Here is a 26,660-nt window from a genome sequence, read left to right as displayed (position 1 = left end):
GTAGACAGTTGGTAGTGGTGAGAAAAAGCCATGGGTTATTTTTACTCTCCAGGATGTTTCTGGAGTATTGAGTGATTTTGACAAAGGAAAGTGAGGCCCGCTAGTGTTTGATGTGGTCCAGCCAGATCTGACAATGGATGTCCAATTGTACACCAGATACTCAAGTCTGCACCCCTTGGACTTGAGGGAGTGAAGGTGGGGGCCGTACCAGGGGAAATACCCAGAATGGGACAAAGTAATGATTTTACTGGGTTCAAGGTGGAGGAGGAGGAGAGGTTGAGCAGATTGATGACTGCAGAAATGTCATGGCGAATGGAGGACCAAAGGAGAGGCAGTTGGGATTTTGTAATTGCAGTTGTAAGGGAATTGGGAGAGAGCTTTTTCCAGGGGAGAATGCAGAGAGAAGTGAGGTTGGAAAGGGGTAGGGGGTGTGGATGGTGAGGAATACAAGAAAATGATTGGAGATTGCTTTGTCTGTGATAGAGACCATGGGAATAGAGAGGCCATGTGAGACGATAAAGTGGACAGGGTGACCATGAATATGGGTGGGGGAGTTTATATGGAGAGAGTGGTTAAGAGAAGATCGAGGGCAAGGTGAGTTGAGATGGAAAATGTAGTCACCAAGGATGAGGAGTTGCTTAGTGTCGAGGCTGAGAGAAGAAAGGAGGGAAGATATCTCGTGAGAAACTCAGAGGAAACTTGAGATTCCATTTTACACTAAAAACGGGACGTTCTTTGTGCTGTCACAACAAACTGTTCTGATGTCAAAGCAACTTCCTCATAACATCATGAAGCAGCTTAAATCCCTTCAGAGTTTACTTTCTGTCAGTACACAAATAAAAACAGTGGGAATCATTTCTTTTGACTGTAATTTATGTACAAACCCACATTTGTGTTGCTTGGAACTTATAAAATCACTAATTTAAGTCAAATACAAATAGCATCTGACCCATTCTATATTGTTTGAGACTATCCTACTGGATTGAAGGATCCTTATTGTTCCCCCATATTGGCAGATGCTAGAAATGTTGCTTTTACATTGTAACCTGTGAACAGTCACATGAGATCAGATTTGTAATGTATTTAAAATGAATTTTAGGGAGGGAGGGGGAAGGGAGGTGAGGGGCAGACCGGCAATGGTCGGACAAGGTGGGGACAATTGCCCTGTACACAACCCTGCTTTCTAACTTATCTTGCCACATCAGTCTGGAAAACTAGAAGAACCTAATCAGTTTCAGAAACGTTGATACAATCCCAAAAAATTAAGCACCCTCAAAAAGGGGACACAGCCCCCAAAAGCAAGTCAGTCCCCTGAAAGTGTAGAGGGACACAGGGTTGTAACTAGCTCTGTATGAGGAGCATGAATTTGTAAAATTTCCCCTGACAAGTATTAAAGGCACAAGAATTATTTTCTGTGGGTCAGGGGAGGGCAATGGGATCCCCAGAGAATGTGGATTTTTGAACCTTTATTTGGTGCAATTTCCAGTATTTTGGACTCTACCATGTACATGGACATTGCATTGTTTTAATCTAAGCAGGAAGTGACATTGTTCCATTTCACTGAAAATACTCTCCATTTATCATTTGCAAATGAACTATTTATTTTACATTTTAAAATTTTGTCCCTAGCAAGTGTCAACTTGGCGCTGTTGGTGGCACTTTCCCCTCAAAGGCAGAAGGTTATGGGTTAAAGTTCCAATGTAAACTTGAGCACATAATCTAGGCTGACCCTTCAGTGCAGCACTAAGGGAGTGCTCCATAGTGGGAGGTGCACATTTTCACATGAAACTGAGCCCAAACTGCCACCAGAGCTGGGTGTAAAAGTTCCCCACGCACTATTCAAAGAAAGAAAGAAATCACTAGGTTATTTGATCTATGTTATAAACATTTTGCAGCTAATTGTTAATGTTGAGCACGAATGCTGAACATAAAAACGTATGTTTTTTCTTCAACAGAATTGAGGTTCATCTGCAAATTAAGAAATTTATATAATGCCTTTCACGACCTCATGATGTCCCAAAGCGCTTTATAGCCAATGAAGTACTTTTTGAAGTGTAGTCACTGTTGTAATGTAGTCACGCAGCAGCCAATTTGCGCACAGCAAGCTCCCACAATCAGCAATGTGATATTGACCAGATAATCTGTTTTAGTGGTTGAGGTTGAAGGATAAATGTTGGCCAGGACACCGGGGATAACTCTCCTGCTCTTCTTCAAAATAGTATCATGGGATCTTTTACGTCCACCTGAGAGGGCAGATGGGGCCTTGGTTTAACGTCTCAGCCTAAAGATGGCACCTCCGTCCTGTACACTCATCAGTACTGCACTGGAATATAACAACAGTAAATAACAAATTCAGTAATCTCCAAGAATAACAGCAAGCCAAAGTAATAAGCTATCCTTGAGTCAATGTATCATACAAAGACCATTGATTAATTAACAATGTACAGCACTGGTGTGCCCTGAGGGTCCATTCTCAAAGACAGCAGGACTCAAGCCCACAGGGCAATCTTAGCTCCAGCTTCCTATACTCCACAGAATGCCCCACATTCCACTATAACCTGGAAGACCACCCTTCCTTCACCCACAAGCACTATAGGGGTGTTTTGGGCTACGGGAGCTAAGGAACAGAAAATACTCCTGCCACTGAAGTGAGCACCACACCTTTTCCGGCCCAGGCTGAATGGATAGCTATTCACAAATTGCCTCTGCCCTTTGCAGCGGTGGTATAATTTTCAACATTTCAAATTTTCATTGCTCTAATTGTTTTAGAAAATCCATAAGGCTTATCCTTTCAAGATGATAACATTGATTTATGGGCCACTGAGGGACCCAATATAAGCATCTTAATTAATGGTCCACGTTTCAAATTTCAGTAAGTGTGGACAGGGCGGACTGGCCATATGGGAAATTGGGAGATCTCCCAACTGCCACAGTGAATGATTCCAGAGCGCTGTATTATCGGCACCTCCCTTTTTCTGTGAGAGTCCCGAAGAATCCCACGCCCTTTCAGGGGAGCCAGTCTGCCCGAGTGCAGAATATGAGAGATGCGCATGGAGAGCTCAGCTGAGAAACCTGGCCACTTTCACATAGACTAAATGTGCATTGGAACACTTCTGTTGGAAATTCAAGAGTATTCCCTCATTCTGTTACATCTCCAACCATGAAACTTACATTGTGTAAATTATTGATGACATTTAATAGAAAATTCTAAATCTGCCTTGAGTATGTCAGGGCTTTTACAAGCCTGAATCATCGTTGTATCACCAGTGATTTAACATATTGTCACATGATTTAGAAGGAAACATTTGCAGGTCAATAGAGTAGTCATGTATAGTTAAATTTGCTATCAAAAACAGCTATCATGAAAGAGCACCAAATCCCAGAACCATTATGTTATAACTACTTATCAATACCATGAACTAGATTTTTCCTTTGGTTGGTTGGTAATCAGTTACATTTAACCCTGCAGATATCTTGTACTGCTGTTGGAAAGCAATTTAGATCATTTAAATATATATATTTCAATAATACTTTCCAAACATTGTTGGGGTAGAAATTGGACCTCGTTGCGCCCATTTACGAGTGCAAAATGGGCACAATGAGGGGCAAATTTGGGAACCTGCGCTCCCCCCCCCCCCCCCCCACAGAATGCCTGAAAGAAGACTGACCCGATATTGGGTCGGCCCATTCTTATATGCCTAACACCAGTTCTAAGAATCCTCTCCTAATTTGGAGTGCTCCAGGCCTGCTCTACCCATGATTCTTCAGTGGCCACCAACAAAAGGTTTTTTTTAAAATATGTTCCTGTGGAGCCAGAAGACGCACAACTGAGCCTCCTGGCTCCACAGACCTCCTAAGGGCTGCTGCCGGCCTCCGAGCCGTTCTCCTTCCAGAGTTGCCAACTCTGGTTGGAAGTGTTCCTGGAGATTTGGTCACTTGATGTATGGTCATGTGACATCCAATCATGTGACATCTGCAAATGTTACTGTGCGTACCGTATAAAGGTTGGGTCCCTGAAGTTAAGTATTTTTACACGTGGTTTCATGCCAGCAGCTGTTGTGCACAAAGTTCCGAGAACGCTCCGAGGGGAAGGAGGTGCTAAATTTAAATTAAAAAAGAAAAAAAAACAAAACCGACTAAAAAGTAATTATCTACAAATAAATAGATAATTTAGTCGAGAGAAGCAGTGCATGAGGGGAGGAGCCCCAGGTATCAGCTCAAAAGTGGGAGCGGAGTAGAGTCAAGAGAAGTGGTGCTGAGCTCGAGGGGAGGAGCCCCAGATATCAGTTCAAAAGCGGAGCGGAGTTGAGAGAAGTGGTTCTGAGCATCAGGGGAGGAGCCCTTCCCCATTCACTAAGAACAGAGAGTGACATCACAGAGACGTCACAGTGAACAGAGAGGAGGAGCTCTGAGAGACCCGGAATAAAAGGGAACGTTAATTGGGTACGTAAGTAAACAGTAAGTAAATTAATAATAATAGAGTACCTATAGGGAGTTTAGAAAAAAGAGGTTTTTAAATATAATGGATGGACAACTGAGACCCATTGCCTGCAATTCCTGCGCCACATGGGTCCTGGAGGGCCACGTGCAGGAAATGCCTCCAGTTGCTCGAGCTCAAGCTGAGGGTTTCTGAGCTTGTGGGGCAGCTGGAGTCACTGCAAATCATAAGGGAGGCTGAAGTTTCCTGGATTGTATGTTCTAGGAGGTGGTCATCCCGCAGCCACAAAGAGGTCTGGATAGCAAGTGGGTGGCCATCCAAAAAGGTAGGAAGAGGCAGGCAGTGCAGGAATCTTCTGGGTGTGTGCCACTCTCAAACCGGGATTCAGCATTGAATACAAGGGAGAGTGACAACACCTCGAAGGAGTGCGGTCCTGAGCATGGCACCATGGGGCATAGGACTGCACAGGGGGGCACAGTGAAGTGTAGAAATGCAGTAGTTATAGGGGATTCAATAGTCAGGGGGACAGACAGGCGTTTCTGTGACCGCAGACATGAGTCCCACATGGTGTGTTGCCTTCCTGGTGCCAGGGTAAAGGACATCAGGAAGAGGATGCAGAAAATTCTGCAGGGGGAAGGAGAACAGCCAAAAGTTGTGCTCCATGTGGGTGCCAACGACATAGGAACGAAAAGGGATGAGGTCCTGCAGTCAGAGTTTCAGGAGCTAGGGAGAAAGTTAAAAAGTAGGACCTCAAAGGCCAGGGGCTAGTGAGTACAGAAATAAGAAGATAAGGCTAGAGACATGGTGCAAGAGGGAGGGCTTCAGATTCTTGGGGCATTGGGACCAGTTCTGGGGCAGGAGGGACCTGTTCAAGACAGACGGGTTGCACTTCAACAGATCTGGGACCAATGTCCTCCCGGGGAGATCCACTAGTGCTGTGGGGGGAGGGTTTAATCTAATTTTACAGGGGGATGGGCACCAGGATGTAGCATTAGAAAGGAGAAACAAGGTGCACAAAATATTGGGAGAGACAGATAGCACGAGAGTAAGAAATAGTACGGTATTAGGTGGAATCAGACTAAGAGAGAATATGAGAAGGTCTCAGATAGGTTTAGAATGCATGTGTGTAAACTCACGAAGCGTGGTAAATAAGGTTGGTGAACTGCAGGTGCGAGAATATGATGTAGCGGCAATAACGGAGACTTGGGTACAAGGTGATTAGGAAAGATAGGGAAGGAAAAAAAGGAGGGGGATGTGGTGGCAGTTTTGATTAAGGAGAATATTGCAGTGCTGGAGAGAGAGGATACAGAATCTATTTGGTTAGAGTGAAGAAACAATAGAGGTGCCATTACACTACTGGATGTATTCTATAGGCCACCAACTGGTGGGAAGGATATAGAGGAGCAAATTTGCAGGGAAATTACAGAGAGGTGCAAGAGCCATAAAGTAGTGATCATGGGAGACTTCAACTATCCTAATATAGACTGGGATAGTAATAGTGTAAAGGGCAAAGAGGGGAAGGAATTTCTGAAGTGTGCTCAGAGGAACTTTCTTGATCAGTATGTTTCCGATCCAACGAGGAAGGAGGCATTGCTGGGTCTAGTTCTGGGGAATGAAGTGCGTGAAGTGGAGCAAGTGTCAGTGGGGGAACATTTAGGGAACAGTGATCATAGTATCATAAGGTTTAGATTTGTTATGGAGAAGGACAAGGAGCAATCTAGAGTAATAATACTTAATTGGAGGAGGGCCAATTTCAGTGGGTTGAGAATGGATCTGGCCCAGGTAAATTGAAATCAAGGATTGGCAGATTGTAATCGAACAATGGGCGGCCTTTAAAGAGGAGGTGGTTCAGGTATAGTCTAGGTACATTCCCATGAGAGGGAAAGGTAGGGCAACCAAAACCAGAGCTCCCTGGATAATGAAAGAGATAGAGAGTAAGATGAAGCAGAAGCTGGGGTTGTTCTCCTTATAGCAGAGAAGGTTGAGAGGAGATTTGATAGAAGTGTTCAAAATCATGAAGGGTTTAGATAAAGTAAATAGAAACTGTTCCCATTGGCAGAAGGGTAGAGAACCAGAGGACACAGGTTTAAGATGATTGACAAAAGAACCAAAGGCAACATGAGGAAAACCTTTTTTATGCAGCAAGTAGTTATGATCTGGCATGTGCTGCCTGAAAGGGTGGTGGAAGCAGATTCATTCATGACAGATATCAAGTTGAATATAGAAAGTACGGAGAAGAGAAAAAGGAAATAAGAGTTGCAAAGAGAGAGTATGAGAATAGACTGGCGGCTAACATAAAAGGGAATCCAAAAGTCCTCTATAGGCATGTAAATAGTAAACATGTAGTAAGAGGAGGGGTTGGGCCGATTAGGGATCAAAAAGGATATCTACACATGGAGGTAGAGGGCCTAGCTGAGATACTAAATGAGTACTTTGCATCTGTCTTTACTCAGGAAGATGATGCTGCCAAAATCACAGTAAAAGAGGTAGTTGAGATACTGGATAGGCTAAAAATTGATAAAGGGGAGGTATTAGAAAGGCTGGCTGACTTAAAATAGATAAGTCACCCGGTCCGGACGGGATGCATCCTAGGTTGCTGAGGGAAGTAAGGGTGGAAATTGACGAGGTGCTGGCCATAATCTTCCAATCCTCCTTAGATATGGGAGTGGTGCCAAAGGACTGGAGTATTGCAAATGTTAAGGAGGGTGTCAGGATAAATCCGGCAACTACAGGCCAGTTAATTTAACCTCGGTGGTAGGGAAACTTTTAGAAACAATAATCTGGGACAAAATTAATAGTCACTTGGATAAGTGTGGATTATTAAAGAAAAGCCAGCATGGCTTGTTAAAGGCAAATTGTGTTTAACTAACTTGATTTAGTTTTTTTGATGAGGTAACAGAGTGTTGATGTTGGGTATATGGACTTTCAAAAGGCATGTGATAAAGTGCCATATAATGGGCTTGTCAGCAAAATTGAAGCCTGTGGAATAAAAGGGGCAGTGGCAGCATGGATACGAAATTGGCTAAGTAATAGGAAACAGAGAGTGGTGAACAGTTGTTTATTGGACTGGAGGAAGGTGTACAATGGTGTTCTCCAAGGGTCGGTACTAGGGCCACTGCTTTTTTAGATCTATATTAATGACTTGGACTTGGGTGTACAGGGCACAATTTCAAAATTTGCAGACAACACAAAACTTGGAAGTATAGTAAACAGTGAGGAGGATAGTAGTGGACTTGAAGAGGTCATAGACGGGCTGGTGGAATGGGCAGGCACACGGCAGATGAAACTTAATGTGGAGAAGTGCAAAGCGATACAGTTTGGCAGGAAGAATGAGGAAAGGCATTATAAACTAAATGGTTCAATTCTAAATGGGGTGCAGGAACAGAGAGACCTGGGGATATATGTGCACAAATCTTTGAAGGTGACAGGACAAGTTGAGAAGGCTGTTAAGAAAGCATGTGCGATCCTGGGCATTATTAATAGAGGCATAGAGTACAAAAGCAAGGAAGTTATGTTGAACCTTTATAAAACACTGGTTTGGCCACGACTGGAGTTTTGTCCAATTCTGGATACCGCAATTTAGGAAGGATGTGAAGGCCTGAGAGTGGGTGCAGAAAAGATTTACTAGAATGGTTCCAGGGATGAGAGAACTTCAGTTATGTGGATAGACTGCAGAAGCTGGGGTTGTTCTCCTTATGGCAGAGAAGGTTGAGAGGAGATTTGATAGAAGTGTTCAAAATCATGAAGGGTTTAGATAAAGTAAATAGAAACTGTTCCCATTGGCAGAAGGGTAGAGAACCAGAGGACACAGGTTTAAGATGATTGACAAAAGAACCAAAGGCAACATGAGGAAAACCTTTTTTATGCAGCGAGTAGTTATGATCTGGAATGTGCTGCCTGAAAGGGTGGTGGAAGCAGATTCATTCATGGCTTTCAAAAAGAAATTCGATAAATACTTGAAGGGAAAAAATTTGCAGGGCTACGAGGAATGAATGGGGAAATGGGATGAACTGGATTGCAGTTACAAAGAGTTGGCACGGGCTCGATAGGCCAAATGGCGGCCTCCTGTGTTGTAATGATTCTATGATTCTAACCAGGCTGCCAACTGCAAGCAGGGCGACAGGGAAAGAGTGGGGGAATCGGACTAACTGGATTGTTCTTACAAAGAGTCGGCACAGGCTCGATGGGCCATATGGCCTTCTTCTGTGCTGCAACCATTCTATGATTCTAACCAGGCTGCCACCCGCAGGCAGGCGATAATGGGAAACTGAGGGTGGGGGGAGGGGTTCGCAGGTGGAGAAACCAGAAGTGGGAGGAACTTTGATTCCATCAGTAGCTAATAGTGATTCACTTAAATTGCACCAATAACTAATAGTAATACTGGTAACACTCATATTCCCCTCATAACCAACAGTAATACAATAACTCACTGATAGCCTATTTGTAACTGGTAGGAATAGGTTTAATGCCCCGATTTTGTACTTGTAACTAGTAGTAATCCTGTAACCCTCTGATATTGCCCCTGCATTGCACAAGTTGCGGTCAGGCTCCCCAATCGATGCCACTTAACAGGCCCCATCTCTCCCCCTATCTCCTTGGACTCTGGTTTGGGCTCAGGTTCTGTGTGAAGGTGACAATTCTGAATCCCTGACCCCCATTCCCCCATCTTCCGTTCCTCGGGCCACCAGCCCGCTGTGACTCTCTCCCCTGCCTCAGCCCCAATCCCCTGCCTCCCAGTTTTGACTCGCACTGGCCCGTACCTCACCCCGCTCTGTCGCTCACCCCACCCCCCCAACGTGTTTCCAGTCACCCGAAGGAGTAGCCGACTCTCTGCAGCAAGTCACGGAGCTAGGGTGGGGGGAGGGGCACGGCTGCGACGGGAAATTTAAAGTACAAAGATCTCCCAAGCTGTTAGCAATGGCACCCAGTAAATCCATAACCTATTCCAGCAGACACCTGGGCGATCCAGGAATGTTGGCAACCCTATCTCCTCTTTCCACCACCCCCCCCCCCCCACCCCCACCGCCAGTCCCCCAGGATTTATCTGAGGGCCACTGCCGGCAAGCCAGGCTGCCCAAAATTGGATAGAGCAGTCAGCTGAACTGCCTGTGGAGGCACAACAGGGACCAGCAGCTCAACCAAATCAAGCAAATGAGGCACAAGGCCCAATATCAGGCGAGCCTCAGTACTCCTGGTCAGTCCTGAAAATCGGCCATAACCAATTTCTACCCGGTTTTCTGCTGTTTCATGGGAAAAGAAATCCCCTGTGGAAATGGAAGTATGATACATTAACTTAATAGCAAATTGCAGGCCTGGATACAAACTTCAAATTATTTTCCATTTTTAGGAAAACACACTTTTAACAGAAAGCTGAAGACTTGCACTACTGAGATGCTAGGTACAGCCACTGCGAAGTGCACAGGAAAATATAGGCCCATCTCAGACATGACCTAGAAGCAAAGTAAGCCATGAGGAGGATGCAGTGAGGCTGGAAGCTGTTGTAGAAAGGTTAAGTGAGTGGGTGAGATGCTGGAAGATGGAGCATAATGTGGGGAAATATGAAATTATCCACGTTGGTAGGAATAATACAAAAACAGAATATTTTTTAAAAGGTGAGAGACAAAGAAGTAATGGTGGTCAGAGGGGTTTGGGTGTCCTTGTACACAAAACACATAAAGTTAACATGCAGGTACAGCAAGCAATTAGGAAGGCAAATGATATGTTAGCCTTTATTGCAAGGCAGTTGGAGCATAAGAGTAAGGAAGTCTTGCTACAATTTTACAGGGCTTTGGTGAGACCTCACCTGGAGTACTGTGTACAGTTTTGGTCTCCTTACCTAAGGAAGGATATACTTGCTTTAGACGGAGTGCAACGAAAGTTCACTAGATTGATTCCTGGGATGAGAGCGTTGCCCTATGAGGAGAGATTGAGCAGAATAAGCCTATACTCTCTGGAGTTTCGAAGAATGAGAGGTGATCCCATTGAAAGGTATTCTTAGAGAGCTTGACAAGGTAGTTGATGAGAGGCTGTTTCCCTTGGCTGGAGAATCTAGAACTAGGGGTCACAGTCTTGAGATAAGGGGTCGGACATTTTGGACCGTAAAAAGGGAAAAAAAATCTCCACTCAGCGAATTGTTAATCTTTGGAATTCTCTGCCCCAGAGAGCTGTGGGTGCTCAGTCCTTAAGTATATTCATGACTGAGAGCAATAGAATTTTTTTCCCTAGGGGAGTCAAGAGGTATGGAGATCGGGCGGGAAAGTGAAGTTAAGGTGGATGATCAGCCATGATCTTATTGAATGGTGGGGCAGGCCGAGGGGACGTATGGCCTACTTCTGCTCCTATTTCTTATGTTCTTATGTTCAAAGGGCCACCACATATAAAGAGCTGTGAGGGCACCCAGGTATGTTGTGGGATTTGAAGGGGGCGAGAACATAGCCAATGCGAAAAAAAAACTTAGTTCCCTCCTTCCTCATCCAATGGTTCCACTTGTGCTTTGAGGTTAATAACCTGATTTAATACGTGCCTTACTGAACAATTCCCATTTTTAAAAAAAATTATTGATGTGTAAAGTAATGAGCACCAATCAGCAATAATATGATTCTGGAACATGATTTCTGAGAAGGGTTTCCAGAGCATATATCAGCAAAAAAACAAAAATATTGCTCTCAACTCTTTTATAAAAATCCATGAGCCACAGGCTCTCTTATTGAGCTTTGAATTCTGACATTACAATCCACTTCACATCTTTTAAATCAAATTTTGTTATTTAAAAAGGGAAAACAACAATAAATAACAAATGTCATGGAAGTCTGTCTGAAATCACTGTTCCCACTTGTGAGAGTGACTGTAACTGAATTGTAACTTTGTTTATTATCATTTCTACTGTCATCTCACAAAAATGGAAATAAAAGTTCCAATCACACAGACCTCCATGCTGTATTTGTTATCTGTCCATTGGGATCAGATCACAAACGCTGGTGTTAGGAAAGTGTTAAAATATGTCAATTAACAGGATATTGTAGAATGCAGTTAATGTTGTCTATTGTCCAGACTATGTCACATTCTTTGTTCAGCTACAAACCTAGCTTAGTTATAGTTTACTTTCTTACTTCACTGTGGAGCTGTCAGAGCATTATTAAGACTGTCATGGCTTACAGTTATCACATTAGGAGAACCATGGAAGAATAGATTCCCTAATATATCATTCGGGTTTTCAGTGTTTATTTTTGGGTTTTGATGTTTACTTTTTGCAATTCCCCCCACCGGTCCAACAAATCCAATAATTTCATTTATTTTCTTACAAAAAATGTCAAAATGCATGTAGAAGTGAGTCATGCAATGAAACCAGAACAGTAAATGTTATTAGTGGAGCCTCTTGGTCACAATTTTCCTGGTGCGATTTTTAAAATTTAACTGGACTTTTGGAGACCATGTGGTGAGAAGGTTCCATTAATTTTGTTTTCCTATAGGAAGCTCCTATTGAGAATACATCTTTTTTTTCTTACAGGGAGTTCCGCATGAGATTATTTTGTTGGGTGCTCTTATGGAAAACTCCTGTTGAGTATATTTTTAATTGTTTTGGTAATTATTAATTTATAATTTATCAATTTAGGCAGATAATGCTAGAGCTAGTCCATGTGATCTACATTTTAATTATCCCTCTCCAGTGAAATATTAATCTCGTAATTAGGAATAATATCTCAACAGAAGTAAAAAAAAAAGTTGAACTGGTCAAATTTGATTTAATTCCTAATTTTCCAGATTTTCTCTCTTTCTGGTTCAAATCAACCAGTCTCATTTTGTTCACAAAATATGGCAATATGAAGATGCAAAAAAAATCCTTTTATGCATCTAACTGTCATAACCCATTACTTGTTTCACTACTTCAATAGCAAGTGATAGGTAAATAATTACTGCCTGTAGCAATTCACTCTCAATTTCCTCCCTGGGAGGTAATGGGATGTTCTGCTTTCTGGGACAATCTACAAAACATATTGTTCTTCATTGTTACATGAATATGTTTTGCAATTGCGTGTAACTGTTGGAACTAATTTTATTCTGGATGGCATGTGCTTTGGTATAGTCAGTGGTGTGTGCGTTTTCTAGATTGACTGCATAAAAATGCTACTGCACCTAAATAAATTCTTGGAGAATTACCTGTCATATTTTATTAAAATATAAATGTTATTTTTATAGCCTTGGTACATTTTCCGGAGTTGACAACCAACACATTTTTAAGCTTTCCAGACTATGCAAAAACCATTTTAATAGAGTGTACCCACTTTTTCCCCAAAATAGAATACAGGAATTACTTTTGTGACTGAGTATAATTTTTCATTCAGCTCTTGACATGTACAAATTTACAAGAGCCCATGGAGCTGCATCGCAGTGACATCATTGCTTACAGCAATAAGTTAAAATAATTCCTGCGTAATTACATGTGAAAAGTGGTCCTTTCCCATGCAGATTGGCAAATAACAAAAATCACAGATATTCAGACACAGTGTCAATATATCTGTTTCTTGTGCTGGTAAGAGTGCATACCTGAACAGAATAATAATTTTAGATATAAAGATGCTCAAATCAAGAGGACTTCTTGGATAAAATCACTGCTCTCACATAACTGTGTGGGAACTATTAAGGATGCATTGCTAATCTAATTGACAATTGTATATTGGTTATTTTCTGGGCATATAAAATATATTCTGAGAGTTTCAGTTGCAGGAACCATTTTTGTCGATGCTTCAAAAATGAAATTATCAGTGATTGTGACAGTCAGCGAGACACAGTGACAAAAATAAGACCCTCTCTTTAATACCTTAAACATGCATTTTCCTTTGCCATTCTGTTCATTTTTATATAACCTATTATTGTTTTGAATGAATGTTATTACAGTTGGTATACTCTATATTTTACTTAAGTTTCTAACTGAAGCACGTAGATGTGAGGTTACAGATACAGAATCATAGATGCCAGAAGTGAATTATTATGGAGTCATTCAATCAAGGAGGTCAGGTGGTAGTTCTGAACCCTGAAATATAATTACTGCCTTCGGCTCACTTTTAGATTTGTACTTTTATTTTACTGATGTTGAGCATTTACTATAGGTTATATTGTTATTTTAATTTTTTTTTTACTTTGATCAATTCTTTCCTTCTTCCTCACCTGAAGGAATTGGAGTAGATTTTCAACTTACTTCCCAGGCGGAAAATTGGCGTTGCTGAGCAGCCGCCCAATTATAGAAACCACCCAATTTTCATTTCTGTTAATTTCCATGACAATCGGGCGGTTTCTGTAATGGGCAGACGATCTGCAACACCAATGGGAGTTACACCAGGGCAGTAAGTTGAAAATCTACCCCGTTGATTCCTGCTGGGGTAGGGTTCAATGGGCAATGGTGACCCTCTAGTACTTTTAAAATGGCCAAAGTAGTCAAAGTATCAGTTATCTGCTTTGGTGGTGATTCTTCAGGTACGACCCTGTCTTGTCCTCACCTGATCTCGACAGAGACACATACTTTCCAACAGGGCTCACTGGATAGCAATCAGGAGTTGAAAACTGTGCCAATTTTCCCCTCTCTAACCCAGGTTGTGAAGGCCAATTGTCGTACCCCTACTACTGCCTCGGCTGATTTCATCAAAGATCAAAAATCAAATTTGGGCCCTTCCTGGTCTGTATGAGTGAGCTACCTCCTTGATAAGCTTGCGAAGCCATCAGGGGAATTAACTTAATTTCTTGCCAGGGAACAGGGTACTGCGGCTAGTTCTCTGACCCGCTAGTCTTATATTAATATCAGGTGAAATAATTGAATCAATAATCAGGAGTAAACTTAGATTACTTGTATAATAATAGCCTTATAAACAACAGTCAACATGGGTTCAGAAAAGGAAAATCCTCCATGATCAACCCTCTTGATTTTTTTTGAGGCAGTAACATCTTAAGAGGACTATGGAAAGCCCTATGACATGGTGCAACTTGGCGTCCAAAAAGCATTTGACAAATTTGTGCATGAAGGGCTACTGTTAAAGCTTAAATGGTTGGAGATTGAAGGTAAAACTTTGGAGTAGATATTAAATTGGCTGAAAGGTAGGAAGCAGTGTGTACTTGTTGCAGGAATTAAGTTGGAATGCGGGGAAGTGCTGAGTGAGGTGCTCCAGAGATAGGTGTTGGGAACTACTATTTCTAATTTCCATTATATTAAAGACTTGCATTCAGAGGCTCAAATGTAAACATGTAAAACTCATAGATGATAGAAAAGTAGGTGGTGCAGTTGAATCGAAGAAGGCAGCTCGGAATTTACAAAATGAGTTAAAGTATGTTACATTAAAGGAACAATGGCAGATTAAAGTACTACACATAGGAATTAAAAATGGATAATGTAAGTATTCCATGATTGGTATCAAAATAACTAAGGATGAAGTTGAAAGAAATTTAAGGATATTAATAAACTCATTTTTAACACGTCCAAACAATCTGCAACAGCAATCATCAAAGCAAATGGAATGTTGCACTATATAGCCAGAACAGTAGAGAGGAACATGAAGAAAGTACTACCCTTAAAGAAAAAATAATGTTCTGATAGTTTAATTTAAGGAAAATATTTACGCTGCTCAATCCTAAACTTTTTGGAACATTTCCATAAATAAATTCGAAATGAAGCTTAGCACCAATGCTGAGGACTAACTGGTACATTGGGTTAGCACAAGACTAATTCTGGTCTGTTTATGCATTGTGAGCCCATGGCTACTAGAAATTGGTTTGAGATTGACCAAGCTCATATCACACAAGACCTTTGCAGCTGGCAAGAAAGTCATTCTATTAATCTGGATAGGGTTTGAGACCAGATCTCAAAGGCAGAGTGCTAATCTATTATACAACATATTCCTCATAAATTTGCCGACATTTGATATCTCAGTTGATCCTAATTCTAGTGCTGAAACACTGCCGAAATAGGCCACTTAAGTAATCAGCAATTTAATTTCTAAGTGGAATAATTGAACTGCTGTTGATCCCATTTACACGGTACTTACTCATACTGGTCGTAGTTTTCCATGACGAGTCAGTGATTCCTTATTAAAACTGAGCAAGTAACTGAAACTGATTCACAAGGAGACACAGAAAAACAAGGCTGAAATTTGCCTGTTTAGAAACCTTACTGTCACCATCGTGTCTTTTTGAATGTCCACCTTGAATGATTTTCTCATAAATTTGCCTTAAAGGCCTTTGACTGAGGGGAGAGAACTTGTGTAAAATAGTTTAACCTGAATTTTAAACAGTTTAAAGAAGCATTTTTCAACATAACTGAGTGCGGATTCTACGAACTGTTTCTGCAATTCATTCAATTTCATTTTCTTAATTGGCCTCGCGCCGAGTTCCCCAATTAGCCTCCTGCCCAGCACTCCCGCCCATCCCAAACATGTCCCCAGTTAAAATCGACCCCAAAATGTCTACTTTTAGATTTCTCTAGCTAATAGTTCCAAAGTATAAAATGAATGATGAGTTGACTGGTGGATGCTGATGGGCATATATGTAGGATTAGGATTGTGGGTTTGTTCAGTGCAAGAGCAAAGCATGCAGCTGTCATTATTCTGGCTACCTTTATGTGTTCGTTGTCTTTAGTGATTGGTGGCTTTGGATTCTACTTGTGCCATGCATCTGTTGCATTCTTTCTTAATTTCTGCAAAATAATATAACTATTATTGAGGTGCTGTGGGATACCTGAATAGCAAGTCTCACCTTCTGCTATGCCCAATAATATCACAGCATATTTCTACTTATTACTTTGTCAATGAACTACAAGGTATGTATTATAGATGTGAATTTTTTTGAAAAGCAAGTTTAATATCCTGTAGAATATACATTCTTTTATTATTGTTCTTGGGTTCTGAATCGATAGGCTTAGAGAAGTGGAGATCTTTGTGTTTGGCTCTTGATGGCAGGTATTTAATATGATTGTGTATATACCCACCAAACTGAAATCTGTTGTTCTTCATTTTAAAGGGTCTTCTGATGTTGTTGCAGAACCTTCCTACAATCCACTGGGGTAACGAAGAAATTGGCCTTCTCTTAGCAGAAGCGTACCGGCTTAAGTACACGTTTGCAGATGCACCCAATCACTACAGACGATAGGTGGTTAGCAAAGACACCGAGAGCCGAATTTTAACTCCTTGCAGTCTTTCAGGTCAGGTGGACATCAGCTGTATTGACTGAGACAGCAAATGTTTCAACTACTGTGAAAGTAGTTTCTAATTACTTGAAGCTTTTCTTAAGCTACTGTTGTAATATACTAAATCGGAGGTAGACTGAGACCACCTCAGTGTGCTCTTCATGGAGCCTTGCTAAATCTTTGATACTAGGTTATACATAATTCTTAATAGAAAAGGATTTAAAAGGCATTATATAGTGTGTTTCTGTATGATAGTTACAATGTATGTGTCCTTAATTTGAACTACTGTGAGCTTATACTTAGAGAATTGGCTTAAGCATTTGGATTTAGTGTGCATAAAGGAGACTGGTTAAATTTCCCTCATTCTTAAGCATAACTGGCATCCAAATCCTTGTGGTAAATGATAAAATCACAATATTTGTAATTGTGACTCTTTCAAAAACATCAGTTTCCCTCAAACTTTATTTTAAATTTTGCTGTGTATTATTTGTTGTAAACTTTGGGAGTTTCAGTGAGGTACGATCATTTAAAAATATCTTTCATTTCTACTAATTATCATTTTTTATAAGCAATAAAATGATTCATTTTTTAATGTAGAATTTGGGGAATTTGAAAAAAAATCTAACTATCTTTGTAACTTTTTTTAAGATCTGTGTTATTATGAGCACTAATGCTGTGTTAAAAAGGCCAACTGTATTGCCAATAATGTAGATTTCAAACTGTACTGAAGCCATTCAAGATTAAAATATGTTTCTCAGGTATTTCCTTTTGATTTGTGTGCCTTTTGACCTATTTATGTAAAGTTGAGAAAACATTGCGATATTTATGTTTGAAATTGCTTTGGAAAGGGTTAATGACATTTCTTTTGCCTGCTGAAAGAGCTAATATCTTGGGTATGGATTCCAGTGTTTACAACATTTTTCATGTAACTAAAATATATATATTTTTTTAAATATATATCTGAGACCTGAGAAGCAGATTTTTCTGTTAATGGCCAACAAAAATGAGGATAGGGTGAAATCTCTGATTTTTGTTCCTTTTCCCTCTTGTGCTCACCTTACTGGTTTGAGGCTCTAATATTACAGAAGTGGTGCAGAGAATTTATTCCAATTAACCTGTCTGGAAAAGCAGCTTGGAGATGCCCTGCAACCAGCAATGACTGATATCATTCTCAGATTGCCTATTGTTTCCAAGCATTCCCAAGGGATATGGAGAAAAGGTGAGAAAATGAAGCTGAGGTACAGATCAGGCACAATCTAACAGAATAGCAGAACAGACGCGAGGGGCTGAATGGCCTACTCCTGCTCCTATGTTGCCATAGGTAAGGGTATCAGGAATATGGAGAGAAAGCAGGTAAATGGAGTTGAGGTACAGATCAGCCATGACCTAATAGAAAGGCAGAACAGGCTAGAGGGGCTAAATGGCCAACTCCTTTTCCTGTGTTCCTATGTTCAGGAACCTCTGCTACTTATACTATACTAAGAGGAGCTGTGTCTCCTGCAGGATAAAGCAAGCTGTATCATTATTCTGACAACCAAGCTGGGTACCATCTGCCACAAACTATCCTTAGCTAGTAATCTGGCCAAGATTATCATAAGGGTGCATTCTTGAGAATCAAGCTTGGAACTTGATCTAGCAATTCCAAAGTTGCGGGTCTTTCTACTGTGAGACTCCTGGGTCAGCTTTATCGTATTTAATTTATAATCTTTGATCATTTTTGGTCATATCTGGAGCAACTAGCATTTGTTTACTTCTACACTGAACTTGCAGTATCTGAGTCTTGCTCATGTCATTGGGTAGTATGGTTCTTTAGAAGATGTTGTCCAGAGGTATTTTCAATGAGTAAATGCAGAGAAGAGGCAAATAAATGATGAAGATTTGGAGGTCCACAAATAGGCTTTATCACATCTTCAAAACTGTCAGTAATTTCATATTTTGCTTTTTAGTTTATTGTCTTAAAATGCCAGATTTCTTTTAGTTGTGTTTTCTTTTTTCTGTAAAGGGCAAATTATTGAAAACTACTCTGCTGTAGTTTTTGGTGTGTGTGTATGTGTCACTCTGGAAATTTTAAATAATGTAAATGGTAATTTTCACATTGAATTTCAAGCAAAAATTGTGCTTTAATTTCCTGCTGTCTAAAAGGAAGAGTGGATGCGCAGATTGCTTTCTGGGCAATTAGGTAGGTGTGTAAATTCGCCAATTGTATTTACATTCTTTAACACCTGGTTCTGCTTCCATTTTTATATTATCTTGCAAATGGCTGCATTCTAGTAAAATTCAAGCACATGGATCAAAGCACAATTACTTTCTTTGATTAAATTTAGATGGTAGCAAGTATGTAGTTTTGTTCCTTTCATAAAAAAGGTAGCTTCCCTAGCTTATCCCAGTTGCTGCTGATCTTAGAGGTGATTCATCACCAAAAGGAGGGCCAAAATTGAAGGGCAACTCAATCCAAGCTAGTGTTAGTGGTTGGTTGCACAATACATTTGCAAAAACGTGGGAACAGTTTGGCTGGCTACCATCTTAGCTGGGGAATGGTTATATGGTGCAGGGAAGCTATAAACAATTTTTAAAAAACTGTCAAATGAACACACTGATACAACGGTGCAAATGTTTTCACTCCAGTGAGAATAATGGGACTGTTTTGATCAGTATTGCTATCATATATGTGATGCTTATCCAGATGTTGTTGGGTGAAGCTGGAACCCTCATCAGGAAGCAGAGGAAACAAGTGCTCTTTTAGCTTTTACATACGGAAGAGTTGCTGTTAACATAATGAAAATGTGAGCAGAACCAACATGTAGAACAAGTGAACTTGTGCACCCTTGCAAATTTTTCTCAACTGTACAGGTGTGACAGTGTTTGGCCACAATTGTATAGCATCTAGAATTGTATATATTAGCACTGCGTCTATGACTCTGGAATGCTTACAGCTGCGCCATCAGAAACCAGAGAGATGTTGCATGGTATATCAACAGTTTCTTTAGACCTTTTGGATGTAAGTGAATTATAACTGTGACTTTCCACCTTTTCACTGTGTGATGTTTTAACATGGTATGAGCTATCAAAAAGGCACGATTTGTTGTCACTTCTGTGTGCAATAGGTCCAAAAGACAAATGTTTTTTTTTGTACATTGTGAAGTAGTGTTGTAGTCTTGTTTTGGAGATTACATAATACAAGATGTTCCATTAAAGTAGTTTAACAAAAGACTGGAACCATGTGATATAGCAAGCACATTCGTACAGCAGTGAAGAGATTAATATATAAGCCCTTTGGATGAAACTGTCTCTGAAATATGCCAATTTTTTTTAAACCATGGTATTTTTTTTAATGCTCTGTAGTCAGTGCTATTATGAGGCTTTAAAAATTAAATTCCTGCTCCACATCAGTCAGTTGTCTTTGATTATTATTTCGTTTGTGCAGTTCATTTTGCATCTACACTTCAGTAATGGTACATCGAGTTACAGCACAGGATCAGGCCATTTGGCCCAACTGGTCTATGCCAGCATTTATGCTCCACACAAGCCTCCTCCCTCCCTACTTCATCTAACCCTATCAGCATACCCTTCTATTCCTTTCTCCTTCATGTGCTTATCTAGCTTCTCCTTAAATGTATCTATGCTAATTGCCTCAACTACTCCTTGTGGCAGCACATTCCACTTTCTTACAACTCTTTGGGTAAAGAAATTTCTCCTGAATTCCCTATTGGACTTTTTAGCAACTATTTCATATTTATGACCTCTAGTTTTGGACACCCCCACAAGTGGATACATTTTCTCTATGTCTACCCTATCAAACCCTTTCATTATCTTAAAGACCTCTAACAGGTCACCCCTCAGCCTTCTTTTCTAGAGAAAAGAGCCCCAGCCTGTTTAGTCTTTCCTGATTAGTATATCCTCTCAGTACTGGTATCATCCTTGTGAATCTTTTCTGCACCCTCTCCAATGTCTCTATATCATTTCTATAGTATGGAGACCAGAACTATCCAAGTGTGGTCTAACCAAGGTTCTTTACATGTTTAACATAACTTCCCTGCTTTTCAATTCTATCCCTTTAGAAATGAACCCCAGTGCTTGGCTTGGCTTTTTTATGGCCTTATTAGCCTGCGTCACTACTTTTAGTGATCTGTGTATCTGCATTCCTAGATGCCTTTATCCATTCAGACTTAATATTCAAGCAGTATGTAGCCCCCTTATTCTTCGTACCAAAATGCACCACCTCACAATTATTGAAATTCCATTGCCAATTACACGCCCATTCTGCAAGTTTATTAATGTCCTCTTGTATTTTGACATATCCCTCCTTTGTATTAACTACACCCCCGAATTTGGTGTCGACTGCAAATTTTGAAATTGTACTTCCGATTCCCAAATCCAAATCGTTAATATAAATTGTGAACAACAGTGGTCCCAGCACCGATCCCTGCAGAACACCATTTCCCACCCTTTGCCAGTCTATGTAGCCACCCTTAACCCCTACTCTCTTTTCTGTTTTGTAGCCAACTTGCTATTCATTCTACTGCATGTCCCCTGACTCCACATGCTCTGATCTTAGTCATAAGTTTACACTGCCGTGCCTTATTGAAGGCTTTTGAAAATCCAAATATATTACATCTACTGCATTACCCTTGTCTACCCTTTCTGTTACTACTTCAAAGAATTCAATAAGGTTGGTCAAGCATGACCTTTCTTTTTTAAATCCGTGTTGACTATTCTTATTGTATTTTTGTTTCCTAGATGTTTTTCTATTATATCTTTGAGTAAAGATTCTATTATCTTTCCTACCACTGACGTTAAGCTAATTGGTCTATAGTTCCTTGGACTTGTTCTATCTCCCTTTTTAAATATGGGAATAACATTAGCTGTCCACCAGTCCTCTGGCACTATTCCCTTTTCTAATTTATTTTTTATAAATGTAATAGTGCCTCTGCTATCTCCTCCCTAACTTCTTTTAATATTCGCAGATGCAATCCATCCAGACCAGTAGTTTTATCCTCTCTAGGTTTGATTAGTTTATCAATTATCTCCCCCCTTTCTATCATAAATGTTTTTATATCTTTTTTGATCTCTTCTTCTAATGTCATGCCCACCTTGTTAGTCTCCCTGGTAAATACTGAGGCAAAGTAACTATTCAATATTTCTGCCATTTCGCTGTCATTATCTGTGAGTTTATCTTGTGCATCTCTTAGTGGCCCTATCCCTATCCTAATTTTTCTTTTCCTATTTATGCGTCTGTCGAATACTTTACTATTTATTTTTATATTCCTTGATAATTTAATTTTGTAGTTCCTTTTTGCTTTCTTGATTGTTTTTGACTTATTTCCTAACCTCATCGTATTCCCTTTTGTCATCCTCTCCTTTATTGTCTCTGTACTTAGAGTATGCTTTTGTCTTTAGTTTCAATTTTATCCTTATCTCTTTATTCATCCATATGTTTCATTATTGGCTAGTTTGTTCTTGCTTTTTAGAGGAATACATTTTTTTATTCGTTCATGGGATGTGGGTGTCACTGGCAGGGCCAGCATTTATTGCCCATCCCTAATTGCCCTTGAGAAGGTGGCGGTGAGCCACCTTGTTGAACCGCTGCAGTTCGTGTGGTGAAGGTTCACCCACAATGCTGTTACGAAGGGAGTTCCAGGATTTTGACCCAGCAACGATGAAGGAACGGCGATATATTTCCAAGTCGGGATGTTGTGTGACTTGGAGAGGAACGTGCAGGTGGTGTTGTTCCCTTGTACCCGCTGCCCTTGTCCTTCTAGGTGGTAGAGGTCGTGAGTTTGGGAGGTGCTGTCGAAGAAGCCTTGGCGAATTGCTGCAGTGCATCCTGTAGATGGTACACACTGCAGCCACAGTGCGCCGGTGATGAAGGGAGTGAATGTTTAGGGTGGTGGATGGGGTGCCAATCAAGCGGGCTGCTTTGTCCTGGATGGTGTCGAGCTTCTTGAGTGTTGTTGGAGCTGCACTCATCCAAGCAAGTGGAGAGTATTCCATCACACTCCTGACTTGTGCCTTGTAGATGGTGGAAAGGCTTTGGGGAGTCAGGAGGTGAGTCACTCGCCACAGAAAACCCACCCTCTGACCTGCTCTTGTAGCCACAGTATTTATATGGCTGGTCCAGTTAAGTTTCTGGTCAATGGTGACCCCCAGGATGTTGATGGTGGGAGATTTGGCAATGGTAATGCCGTTGAATGTCAAGGGGAGGTGATTAGACTCTCTCTTGTCGGAGATGGTCATTGCCTGGCACTTGTCTGGCGCGAATGTTACTTGCCAGTTATAAGCCCAAACCTGGATGTTGTCCAGGTCTTGTTGCATGCGGGCTCGGACTGCTTCATTATTTGAGGGGTTGCGAATGGAGCTTGAACACTGTGAACATCCACATTTCTGACCTTATAATGGAGGGAAGGTCATTGATGAAGCAACTGAAGATGGTTGGGTCTAGGACACTGCCCTGAGGAACTCCTGCAGCTGAGATGATATATTTCTCCTGAACCCTATTGATCACCGTTTTAAATATTTACCACTGCTGTTCTAGCTCATTGTCAAAAAAAATTTCCAGTTTACCTCCCCAGTTCCACTCTCATCCCCTCAAAATTAGCTTTTTTTCCAAACTATTACTTTTGTCTTTGTCTTACTTCTGTCTTTCTCAATCATTATTTTAAACCTTATTATGTTATGATCACTATTGCCTAGATGTTCTCCTGTGCTTACTTCTCTTATCTGCTCTGGTTGATTTCCCATTTCATGTACACCCATGGTTGTTTATTTTCAGAGGCCTGAACTGGAGACTGAGCAATAAAATCAGGAAACAGATATTGTCAACTTAACCCCATACTTAGGTTACAGGATAAAATTATTCTGCCCGCTAAGTCTAATCACGGCTGCACATTCAAAGTGAATGCAGTTCTTACTTCATCATTTGTCTTCGACTAACCACTATAACCTGTACAATAAGATTTCACAGATATTTACAATTTCCTGTGTGCAATGTGTGTAACAAAATTTCAAAGCAGTTTATAAAGTACAAATTCATGATTTTGCTACACATAACGACAAAGAAAATTTTGCCCCCTTGTTTCCTGATAAACAAATATTTTCTTTTAGAAAATTGCCGCTCACTATAATATAATTTGATATTCCATACTAGGGTAAATTCAGTGTTCCTGCACCCCCCATAGTGAGCTACACTCAGAGAGTGAGTCCGAGAATCGGGCTTACAATGTTGTAGCCCTGTTTGCAACCCTCACTCTCTTTGAACCCTGATAACCATTGTGAGTGTGGGATGACTGAATTTGACTTGCTGTTTATTGCTTCCTCACTATAACATAATTCTTCATTCAATTTAATTCCATTCCACAAGCAGTAAGATCAGCTGCAAGTTATCACCGTGGTGGGAAGGAGCTTTAAAGATATTTATGGCAGCCTTGACCTGCCTTGAATTCCAAATGTCAGTTCCCCCTTTCCACAATAGTTGACAGTCTCATGAATATATAAATTGAAGTCTGCTGACCAAATTTTCTTATAATATAACAAGTACAGATGTGGAAGGCTATTCATCCCATCTAGCTCATCATTCTGTAGAAACCTGTAGTCCTCACATCACAGCATTAAACTGCCTCTTTAATGATGCCAGAAATGTTGCCTTCATTAGCCTACCCAGAAGTCCATTCCAGATATTAGTCCCTTGAAACAGCCTTTTACTGGTTTTTACTTGGTCCCTTTGTCCTGTTTAACCTGAAATAGTGTTTACCTTTTCTATTCCATTTGGTACCATATATTTTTCTAAGGACCCCTCTCGTGCTTCTTTTGAAGACTGAATAGTGCAAGTTTTTTTTAACCTTCCTTGTAACTCTGTCCTCTGATACTAAGGATTAGCCTTTTTGCCCTGATGTTATTTTTCAGTAGAAGAAACACTTTTAACATTGAATTGTAACTAGTTCATCACATGGCCGTGGTTCAAACAAGCACCCAGTATTTAATCTTGTTTCTGCCAACAGCAATGAAAGCTTCATCAGGTTCACTACAGGCCTATGAAAGGCTTAAAGATGTCCTTCCCTCCACTGCTTCAAAATACGCTCAAACTCCAGAAGTTTTTCACCAAAAATTCACTAGGTTGGGAGAAGTCCTCACTTTCCAAATGGTGGATCTTAAGACCCAGTGCTTCAGTTAATGCAGCACGACCAGATCATTTTCCACTAAGGGAACGAAATACCTTCAGAGATATGACTCCCAGGATTGACTCAAAGAATGTACTGATGGAAACATTGTAGTACAGATATCAATAGCTTTGAGATATTGATCTGGATGCAGAAAATTGACAGTAGTGGTAACCGTGTCGACTGTATCAAACTAAATGTGTTTGCTCAATGTACAGTACTCACGAACAATAGTTATTACTTAGAGTTTTACTGATTTCTGAGTTTGCAGAACCTAGCTGCATTTTGAACGTTCAATCATATACTAATCAACGTTAATCTAATATATCAATACACAAGCTTATACAAAGGCTCTGCTGATTAGTATGTCATTGGAACTGCAGACATTGATCCATATCAACATATCTTTTTTCAGGGTACCATCCCTGCTGCTATAGCACCAGCCTGGCTTCCTCACTGAATCACTGCAAAGCTTTATTACCTTTCCAAGACCTTAAAATCTGGTCTACTTGTCAATATTCTCCAGCTTTCACTTCAAAAGATACCCACCAATACCAAACTTTTGACTTAAAACAAAGCTCATCGTTCTTGGTACCCCTTCACAATGCCATTTGAGAAAGTGAAGTGCAGATTATCATTGAAGAAGGACCAAGCAATTATCAGTGCAGGGTAAGAGTCACAATTCTCAGACTTTTTCAGAAAGATGATATGTAACCAGATACTAAAGGTATCTATCAAATACTGCTACAGTAGGAACAAAGCCACTATTGGACACCAATAAGAGCAATCTTGTTTTGCCATTTTGGTAATTTTCAAAATTTGTGTTACAAAAACAACTTTATTTATATAGCGCCCTTAACATAGTAAAAATGTCCCAAGGCACTTCACAGGAGCATAATCAGACAAAATTTGACACCAAACCACATAGAGATATTAGGACAAGTGTCCAAAAGATTGCACAAAGAGGTAGGTTTTAAGGAGAACTTAAAGAAGGAGAGAAAGGTAGAGAGACAGAGGTTTTGGGATGGAATTCCAGAGCTTAGGGCCTAAGCAGCTGAAGGCACAGCCGTCAATGGTGGAGCAATGAAAATCGGGGATGCGCAAGAAGCCAGAATTGGAGGAGCACCAAGATCTTGGAGGGCTGTAGGGCTGGAGGAGGTTGCAAAGATAGGGAGAGGTGAGGCCATGGAGGGATTTGAACACAAGGATGAGAATTTTTAAATTGAGGCGTTGCCGGGCTGGGAGGCAGTGGGTGAGTGGAACTTGCAGCGAGTTAGGATACGGCCAGCAAATTTTGGATGAGCCCCAGTTTACAGAGGGAGGAAGGTGGGAGGCAGGCCAGGAGAGCAATCGAATTGTCGAGTCTGGAGGTAACAACGGCATGGATGAGGGTTTCAGCAGCAGGTGAGCTGAGGCGGGGCGGAGACGGGTGATATTATGGAAATGAAAATAAGCAGTCTTGTTGATGAAGTGGATATGGGGTCTGAATCTCAGCTTAGGATCAAATAGGACGCCAAGGTTGCAAACAGTCCGGTTCAGCCTCAGACAGTGGCCAGGGAGGGGGATGGAATCGGTGATTAGGGAATAGATCTTATGGCGAGGGCTGAAGACAATGGCTTTAGTCTGCCCAATATTTATTTGGAGGAAATTTCTGCTCATCCATTACTGGTTATCGGACAAGCTGCATGACAAATGGCAGTGGAGGGGTTAGAGAGGTGGCGGCTAGGTAGTGCTGGGTGTTGTCAGCGTACGTGTGGAATCTGACGTGTTTTAGGATAATGTAGCTGAGGGGCAGCATGTAAATGAGAAATGGAAGGGGGCCAAGGCTAGCTCCTTGGGGGACTCCAGAAGTAATGGTGTGGGAGCGGGAAGAGAAGCCATTGCAAGAGATTCTCTGGCTATG

At 40.9% G+C, this 26,660-nt stretch overlaps 1 protein-coding gene across 4 annotated transcripts in view; it reads left to right on the top strand.

Moving 5' to 3' along the window:
• The window catches only part of LOC137344466 (TBC1 domain family member 22B-like), a 318,631-nt gene extending 298,638 nt beyond the window's left edge, over positions 1 to 19,993 (top strand). For 3 of the 4 annotated variants that reach the window (XM_068007450.1, XM_068007451.1, XM_068007449.1), the window contains one exon: positions 16,439 to 19,993. In XM_068007450.1, coding sequence (XP_067863551.1) covers positions 16,439 to 16,567 — 129 coding nt within the window. In that variant the 3' untranslated portion in view covers positions 16,568 to 19,993. The remainder of the gene's footprint in view (positions 1 to 16,438) is intronic. The other variant, XM_068007452.1, reaches the window with a different exon arrangement.
• Positions 19,994 to 26,660: the final 6,667 nt, after the last annotated feature.

The sequence above is a fragment of the Heptranchias perlo genome, chromosome 27 (genome assembly GCF_035084215.1).
Source record: "Heptranchias perlo isolate sHepPer1 chromosome 27, sHepPer1.hap1, whole genome shotgun sequence".
NCBI lineage: Eukaryota > Metazoa > Chordata > Chondrichthyes > Hexanchiformes > Hexanchidae > Heptranchias > Heptranchias perlo.
Note: the sequence above shows the minus strand (reverse complement) of the source record. Positions and strands in the feature narration are given on the sequence as shown.